The sequence below is a fragment of the Carassius auratus genome, unplaced genomic scaffold (assembly GCF_003368295.1).
Source record: "Carassius auratus strain Wakin unplaced genomic scaffold, ASM336829v1 scaf_tig00217163, whole genome shotgun sequence".
In the NCBI taxonomy this organism is placed as follows: Eukaryota; Metazoa; Chordata; class Actinopteri; order Cypriniformes; family Cyprinidae; genus Carassius; species Carassius auratus.
This window is the reverse complement of record NW_020528924.1, coordinates 74,957-84,284: the sequence shown is the minus strand read 5'-3', so window position 1 is coordinate 84,284 and position 9,328 is coordinate 74,957. Positions and strand designations below refer to the sequence as shown.

Below are 9,328 nucleotides of genomic sequence, written 5' to 3'. Positions count from 1 at the left end.
CTTTATTTCCAGTAGTGGACAAGCATTGCAAGACTCAAGCTGATTTCTGGTTTGTAAGGCACACACATCTGAAGGCATGATTGGTGAGCAGAAAACACCACTACTCTTCATCATCTGCTGCTCCAGAGATGGAATAAGATTTCTCCTGTGTGTTGCTCTCCAGAGTGTCGTCCTCAGTTTTAACGGTTCTGTGGGAGAAAGCAAGATCATACAGATCAATGCAGGATCTAAGTGGCCTGGAATGAAACTGAAAGACAGAAAGCTTAATTTTGAATGATACCTGATAAGCACAGTCTTCCTCTCGGTCTTCTCCACAGCCTGCTCTTGAGTGTAGTCAACAGTGGTGCCTGGGCCGCCAACCCCACTGGTGATGCCATTAAGAAGACCTCCGCCATTACCACCTCCAAGACCTGAGGCAGCACCACCATCAGGACCTCCACCAACTTTATCAACAATTCCTGCAACACCTGCGGCTCCAGCACTGTGAACACTTATGCTGCCACTCATGAGGGACATGGTTTGCATGCTCTGCATCACAGAAGTAATACGAGAGTCTTCACCCTCAATGAGCTTCCTGTGAACAACAAATTTTGAAGGAAGGATTGATGAAAGTGGCACGTTTTGAAAAAAAAATTTAAATTCTGGTATGTTTTAAACCTGAAAACTAATTTTTTTTGGGGAGTTCTTGGTATTTGTTTGGATTTAAACAGTATTTCAAGTATCTAAAATCTACCTGTATGTGGTAATTTCAATCTCGAGGGCCATCTTCACATTAAGTAGGTCTTGGTATTCACGTAGGAGCATTGCTGTCCTTTGTTTGGAGGATTTCAACTCAAGCTGCAAGGCCTCAATTCTTGCCTGAAAAATAAATAAATAAATAACCCTGTTTATCCTCAGATTCCTTTTCTGATTTTACTTTGTAGGGCCAAAGCATGATTATATGTGACTTGGTTTCTCACCTGGAGTTCTTCCAGTTCTTTTCTGTACTTTTCTTGAGTCTCACGGATCTGTGCTTCCAAAGCCTCATTTTTGGTTTTCAAAGAGTCCAAATCACGCTCCTTATTTTGAATCTAGTAATGTGCAGAATATTTCAAACAAAAGGAAACAATGAATGAATGTTATGCTGTAATAATTTTTAATATTATGTTATTTTTACTGTTGTTTATCATATAAAATGAACATGTCAGAGATTTTTTACCCAATTTAATCGTGTTAAGAATGATCACTAATACTTACGTCCTTCTTCGCAGTTACAATTTCCTCTCGTACGCTTCGCACCTTGTCAACATGTTTTGACGATTTGTTGTTGAGATCATCAAATTTGCTTTTGTACCAAGAGTCCATTTCCTGCAGAAAAAATATATTTTGTTAATATGAAGTCCAGGGAGGCTTGTAACATTTTGTTTAAACATGACTCAGTGATTTATTTATTTTTATTTGTTTTGTTTTTTTTTCGTTTTTTTGCTTTTTGAAGCATAAATATGGGATGGGAAATTCCCATATTTGTGCTTTATATAAAAGTCTTAGAAATTGTTTATAACTGTGTGAATTAAGAAAAAAAAGTTTTTTCAAACTAACTTGCCCTCAAAAATCTAAATAGCCTAATAAAATGATAAAATAATTACATTTTATTTTAAACTTTTCCATTTACAAAGAGACATTTAAACTCAAAACAAATAATAATATTAAGAAAACTTCAAACATTGTTAAATGACTTATTATGTAAAATCTTCACCTGTAAGTTCTTCGCGGCAATATCATCATACTGGAGCTGGATCTGCTTGATGGCGCTGGAGAGGTCTGGGAGGCTGTAGGCGTCTGCTGCTGTGGCGTGGGCCGCATATATCTGTTTCATAAGCTCTTCGATTTCCTGAAAACGTGCAGTTTTGAAAACGAAAAGATTTAGCTTTTTATTTACGAAGGACAATGTAATTATTTTGTTTTTAATTACCTCTTTGTGTACTCTTCGAAGGAATTCTAGTTCCACCTCCAGGTTTTCTAGCTGCTTCGCCAAAGCAATGCGCGCGGCGGTGGCGGCGTCAACATCCTGAGAAGATAAAAGATGTTCATTTCAACACTTTTTTTTCTGCTTATCGCCTTAAACTAAACGTTATAAGACAATTTGAAAGTAATCATACCGGACGGAAGGCTTCAATATCAAGCTCGGCTTTCTTCCTCATCTCTACGGCCTCCTCATATTTCACCTTAATCATCTCCAGCTGACCCGCCATAGCGTCCTTTGCAGCGATAGCGAGGTCCTTTAAAAGTAGACTAATTAGAGATATTGTCATGCATAGCCTGTCTAAGTCTGATGCCATTTTCTCCTCAATACCTTAGAAAAGTCTTAAAATAGGCTAGTGTAGCATAAATATATTTATAAATCATTAATGTAATTATTTTACAAATAGACGTTAAAGTGTTTTCATATTATATTGTAGACTGATTCTTAAGATCTGTCGAAGGATCCCTCAGACAACCATCGCTATTACCCGCTGTATCCTCATCTGCTCCGCCAGCCTCTTCAGCTCCTGGAGTTGCTCCTCGTACAGCAGGCGGAGGCCGGTGGGCTTTAAGTATCGATTCTTTAGGGCCTCGATTTCCGTCTCCAACAACTTGTTTTGCTGCTCCAGCGATCGGACCTTTGTTGCGACAGGAGAATAAGAAAACACAGTATGCGCGTCATGTGCTCTGTCTGTACGCTCACAGAAGTGCGAATAATGCGCTTTATCTCGCGAGCCAGCGGTGGCATTTCCACACTGCCAGTGCGCGCGACGCATTCAAGCGTGGCAAAATCAGACAAGCGCTGCCTAAGATGCCTCTAAAAGTGAGGCTTGTTTCCAAGAGCACTTTAAAATTATTGCATTTTTGTTAGTTTTTTTTACATTAATTACAGTAGGCTATAGGCTATTCATAAAGTAGGCTATGACATCACTGACATTGTGATCTAATCGCATCCAGTGTTTTAAATGTGCACCAAGGGCATAATAATTTAGTGTGAGTGCACTTGCCTTCTCTATGTATGCTGCCAGTCGATCGTTGAGCAATATCATCTCTTGTCTCTCACTGGTTCGTGTGTTCAGGAATTCACGGTTTTCTGCAGCAGCCTGGTCGAGATCGACCCCTGGACCCCCTCCGCTAAGACAGATGGCTCTCATTCCGACACTGCAATTAAATTAGATTTTTTTCACAACGTGAATTCCGGAGGTAAAACGCCATTAGCTGAGAAGTGAATGAAAGGTAACGTGTGGCTGATTTGGCGAAGATGCAATTATTTGCCACTTTGGGTTTTGTTAGGTCACACACTGAGAGCGCTCGAGTTTCCTAGAGGCCATGTGTGATTTTATGCATATGCATTTCTTTAATAATAAAAAAACTAATATTTAGTATAAAAGTTTTATACTATACTCTTTTATTAATTTTATACGAATTGTTTATGATTAAATATATGGGTAAATGTTTGAATATTTTTAAATATCTTTAAATAATTCCTTAGTTTAACTATATATATATATATATATATATATATATATATATATATATATATATATATATATATATTCAACAAATTGCATTTAGTCTAATGTATGTGATGATGTTCTGCATTGTTTCTTTATTTATCTGTGCATGCAGGATGGGTGATGCTTACCCGGTCATGAGGGGCTGACTGCGTGAGGATGAGATGGTCCTCCGGCCCACTGCCATGCTGCTGCTGACAGCACTGGCTTTACGGGTGTAGCTGGCTGAACGGCACCTCCCGACATCCCGTCTGACGGGAGAAGGGCTGCTGACTCTCACCTGGTAAGAGGAGGTGCTTGCATCCTCGAAATGGCGGCGATAGGATGAGATCCTTTCTGGGCTGCGACTCATCGTGGATCAGTAGCTAAACTTTAAAGCTTTATTGGGTTAATTTTCCTTGTGAAAGTTCTGCTCACAAATTCAGACTCCCAGAGATCCAGGCATTTTATACTCCGCTATAAACATGAGTTAATGCTATGGGAATGTTGAGCCTCTGCACCATCAAGAATTGGGCCTGTCACTCAAACATCTGTCGTGGTCTTGAGAGGTGTTGAAAGGAGGGGTAAATTATGAGACAAGACTCCATTAGTCTGGAGGTGCAGTTGTGATGTGATGTGGTTTGATATGTAGGGATTTAATTACACAAGCTTCTAGACAGGGCAAGGAATAATGTCACAAGGTCAATCAGTGCAGAGGGCTACTGATATGTGAGAGATGACACTAATGTCACAAAAAAAAAAAACACAATTTACATGGCAGAATGTGTAAAAATGAGAAATGCAAAGGGAATTAACTAGTGTTTTTCTATTGCCTGTCTGGGATTCACACTTGAAACGACTAAAGGATTTAAGTGGGAATTACAACAGTCCTTGTAGTCTCTTCAGGATCTAAAGAACAGCATTTGTTCTTCTTAAAAATGGTGCAGATTTGATCAGTTTCAGCTGAATTATAAGTCTAATCTTAAAGCATTACATAATTGTTTTTAAATTATTATTATTATTTATTTATTTTATTTTTTTCTCACTGAATATGGTTTATGAGATTTCTTTCTGACTATCTAAGATTTGCCAGGCATGTGGGAGAAAGGCTGGGTCTGCATCTCTCGGAGATGTGAACAGTGGCTAAATGAGCTCAAACGCTAAGGCGTTATTTTATTCCTGCTATCTCATTCAATTACAGTACATTAGTCACTCATCCCTATAGCAGTGCTCAGAAAAAAAACTATGACAGCATTGGTAAAGACAATAGACTAGCCTCTTATTGGCAATAATAAGCCACTGTTGTCTACTTTGCTGCATGACTTAAATTTAAATCAATTTTCTAAATTTCAGATTAATCAGTGAGAGACAGCTTTGTCACATCCACATTAATTGCAATTGTACACATAATTCTTATAATCATACATATGGCTCAAAGATTAATATTACTACTAAGACTAACAGTTCATTCCCAGAAAATAAAATGGTGAAAATACTGGGATGGTATTAATATGTACACTTTAGGATTTATATTAGTACCTAATAGATACCTTCAGGACTAAACAAAGGACAAAAGTTTACTGACCCAGTAACAGATTTTGTACATTTTGTTTTCTGAGATGATTATATAATGACAGTTCCATGTACAGCTCTTGTTGCCATTAGTCACAGATTATCCTGAAACATGTGTAAGTAAATAACAAAGACTTATGAATTGCCAACCAGATGATATATGGCAGGAAAGGTCTAATTTCTATGGTTGAAACTGTTGAACTTTTACAATATCATTAAAGGTTTAAAATGTAATTTAGTCCTGTGATAGCAAAGTGGTCCTGCTTAATGTTTTTGTTATATATATATATATATATATATATATATATATATATATATATATATATACACACACACACACACACACACACTCACCTAAATGATTATTAGGAACACCATACTAATGCTGTGTTTGACGCCCTTTCGCCTTCAGAACTGCCTTAATTCTACATGGCACTGATTCAACAAGGTGCTGAAAGCATTCTTTTAGAAATGTTGGCCCATATTGATACGATAGCATCTTGCAGTTTAGGGAGATTTGTGGGATGCACATCCAGGGCACGAAGCTCCTGTTCCACCACATCTCAAAGATGTTCTATTGGGTTGAGATCTGGTGAATGTGGGGGCCATTTTAGTACAGTGAACTCATTGTCATGTTCAAGATACCAATTTGAAATGATTCGAGCTTTGTGACATGGTACATTAACCGGCTGGAAGTAGTCATCAGAGGATGGGTACATGGTGGTCATAAAGGGATGGACATGGTCAGAAACAATGCTCAGGTAGGCCGTGGCATTTAAACGATGCCCAGTTGGCACTAAGGGTCCTAAAGTGTGCCAAGAAAACATCCCCCACACCATTACTTTACCACCACCAGCCTGCACAGTGGTAAAAAGGCATGATGGATTCATGTTCTCATTCTGTTTACGCCATATTCTGACCCTACTATCTGAATGTCTCAACAGAAATCGAGACTCATCAGACCAGGCAACATTTTTCCAGTCTTCATCTGTCCAATTTTGGTGAGCTCGTGCAAACTGTAGCCTCTTTTCCTATTTGCAGTGGAGATGAGTGGTACCCGGTGGGGTCTTCTGCTGTTGTAGCCCATCCGTCTCAAGTTTGTGCGTGTTGTGGCTTCACAAATGCTTTGCTGCATACCTCGGTTGTAAAGAGTGGTTAATTCAGTCAAAGTTGCTCTTCTATCAGCTTGAATCAGTCGGCCCATTCTCCTCTGACCTCTAGTATCAACAAGGCATTTTCACCCACAAGACTGCCGCAAACTGGATGTTCTTCCCTTTTCACAGCATTCTTTGTAAACCCTAGAAATGGTTGTGCGTGTGCGTGTTACTGTAGGAATGCGGTTATTTGGATGGTGAGCTGTATTGGATTTCCACCAGACATAATGTTTGGTGTTAATCTCAAATAAATTTACATTTTAGTCTCATCTGCCTCAGAATCTTCAAGGTACGTCAAGCTCAGTCGTGACTACATGCTGCCTTTCTTGAGGAGTGGCTTTTTTTTTTCAGCCCTCCCATACAAGCCACATTTGTGGAGAATTTGTGATACTGTTGGCAAATGCACACAATGACCACTCTTTGTCATATTCCTGCAACTGCTTCAGAGTTGCTGTAGGCCTTTCATCCAGTTTGCAGCAACATCCTGATCCAGGCAGGGTCTGTGTTGTATCAGATACCTTCCACTTCTTAATAACATTTCATTGTGCTTCTAGACATTGATAAAGCCTTTTAATTTTTTTTTCTATACATCTCCTGAATTGTGCCAAGGACTGAAATGCTCCAGGAAAGCTCTTTTCACGCTGAGCTATTCAAAATGACCACAGCTGAAAGTCTGTGAAAAGTTGATTAGCTACACCTGATTGAGTTTACAAGTCATGTTTAGGAGGGGTGTGAATCTTTTTCCAACTCTGTTTTATGTATATATATTTTGTGTGTGTGTGTTTTATCTCACTAAATAACAGATATGTACATCAGATTTTTATATTTAGTGAAGTAATTCTTTCCAGATCGAAACTCAAGGCACACCATTTAACATTGATATTCATATCTATAGCACAAATAATAAGGAATGAGTTATATCCTGACTTTTTCTTTTTTAAATATTAAGTTAAAATGTAAAATTTAGCAATTTTATTGACAATGACAAATGAAATAATAGGACAGCTATTTTATTTAAATAACACAAAACGCACAATGTAGCATCAAGTTTTATTTTCAAGAATACAAAAACAACTCTCCAGTTAATTTTATTCAATGCTATGTTAATTTCATAAATCACTGGATAAAATGTATACATTTTTTTCCTGATATTTGGATTGCCTGCTCAAAATATTTAGCATTAACTAGGCAAATAGCCAAGAGCCCTTTGAACAGATGTTGAACATACACACTGTAGGCCACTGCACTTCCCATTCAAACTGACTACATCAAATAGAATATCAGCATAGCATGTGCACTGCTCACATAATTTAACAGTGCATCTTTTCAGGCTTAAAATATAATCACACCATTCTTTTATTTCCAATCAGAACCATTTAATGATTCAGTCTTAATGGCACACTTTGACTTGGTGTCAATGGTATAATTCAGACTGCAGTACAAGTCAATCAAACTTCTATCACAGTATAAACATTGACAATCACTGTTCGGTGACGATCACTGTTTGGTTTTTATTAACTGACGTTCTGCCCATTCTTGCCATCCACCTGGATAATGCTGAACCCTACAAGAGCAGAGAGTACATTAGACAAAGCAAACAGAACACCAATATACAGTGCTACAGACTATTGATCTTAAACTCATTTAAATGTGTAATTTCTTGTATTTCTTCTTCTTCTTAAAAAAAAACATTTTCTATTATGCATTTCATAAAAGCATTTAGCTTACACATGCCAATTAAGAAAGTGTTTATAGTTTTTATTCTACTATTTTTTAATTGAAATATAAGTTAATTGCATTTCAAAAATTTATATTTTCATAAAATATATTTAGGAAAATGCAAAATTTTCTTTTGGCCTAGGTCCCTCAATCAGGTTTGAGTTTGGCTCATCATAGTAAAAATTCTGAGCAGCTCTGCATTTAAATATCATTATATTCCTATAACCTGCTTGTTTCTTATAATTTAATGTTACTTTTAATACATTTTAACTTATGAGAGAAGTCGTCCTTGTCAAGACTGAAACTTTGTGTAAAGAGGCAAAGAAACAATCACTTGTTGTGTAATAAGCATAAGTGCTCACTTGGTGTATCCTAAAGACGCTGCAGTTTCCAGGGCTGTTTTGCTTCTCACACCTGCTAGGCAGGTGAACACTATATTTTGAGATTGTGATGGCATGTCTCCTCCGTATTTCTCCTTGAATTCATCAGGCTCGAGCTGGAGAGCTGTGTTCACCTGACCCACTGCAGAAGAGAGGATGGTACAGTATTATAATTTATATAAGGCGCCTTTAAATAAACAGTATATGGATTAGGCCGTGCATTGACTTACATGGCACGTTAATTGACCCCGGTATGTTCCCGTATTCTCGGAGTTCCCACGGCTCACGGACGTCTATAACCACACTGGATTCGGACAGCAGCAGTTTCTTCAGCTGCTCGTAGGACACATCTATTGAAGGCTGACTTGAAGAGCTGAAACTTCGTAATGAAGTACCATCATAACGAATAACACGCATGTCTGAAAGACAGATCGACACATTTGACCAACAGAGGCCGTTCTTCTGCTACACGTTGTTGTTGTCATGTGATATTTACCATTAAAAAGAAAAGTTTCACCTTTAGAACAATTTGTACCACCTCAGTTTTTTTAGTAAGTCACTTATTACACTCCAAACTTTTCCAAATACGCAGACATAAGTTATATGTCAAATTGGTAAAGATAAATGGAAGATTCGCCGTGATATTTCACTATCTATCGATGTTAAGCACGGTAAATTACATTGACTGTTAACTATCAATGCAATATTTCAAGACTTACGCTGTAAACAACGGAGATGTGTCCCGCATGAAGTGGTTACCATTCGTCTTGAAACAGGAATGACACTTCTGCTCGCTAAAACGCGGAAAATACTCCTCGTCAGCCGTGAAGAGACATTTAACGCCATGATAGGATTTATGGTAACGAGAGCTGCACAATGACGATGCTCCTTGTTTCTTGTTTTGTATTTAAAAACACGGTGGGACTGATTGTAAGTCACGTAGCAGGACTGCAGCTACCCACTACTCTAGCACGCATGCGTACAACTACGTGTTAGCAGTGACGTAGGC

At 38.0% G+C, this 9,328-nt stretch overlaps 2 protein-coding genes across 2 annotated transcripts; both read right to left on the bottom strand.

Annotated features, from left to right (window-relative positions):
* On the bottom strand, positions 1–2,777 carry LOC113100080 (desmin-like). The gene is made up of 9 exons (XM_026264952.1): positions 2,490–2,777; positions 2,139–2,258; positions 1,952–2,047; positions 1,736–1,870; positions 1,237–1,347; positions 960–1,070; positions 734–858; positions 281–574; positions 1–188 (listed from the first exon to the last, which is right to left on the bottom strand). The coding sequence occupies exons 1-9, from the start codon at positions 2,775–2,777 to the stop codon at positions 101–103; spliced, it is 1,368 nt and encodes a 455-aa protein (XP_026120737.1). The 3' UTR covers positions 1–100.
* Positions 2,778–7,256: 4,479 nt separating this feature from the next.
* Positions 7,257–9,317, bottom strand: LOC113100086 (thiosulfate sulfurtransferase/rhodanese-like domain-containing protein 3). The gene is made up of 4 exons (XM_026264959.1): positions 9,039–9,317; positions 8,550–8,738; positions 8,302–8,461; positions 7,257–7,784 (listed from the first exon to the last, which is right to left on the bottom strand). Exons 1-4 carry the CDS (start codon positions 9,163–9,165, stop codon positions 7,718–7,720), a joined length of 543 nt encoding a protein of 180 aa, XP_026120744.1. The 5' UTR covers positions 9,166–9,317; the 3' UTR covers positions 7,257–7,717.
* Positions 9,318–9,328: the final 11 nt, after the last annotated feature.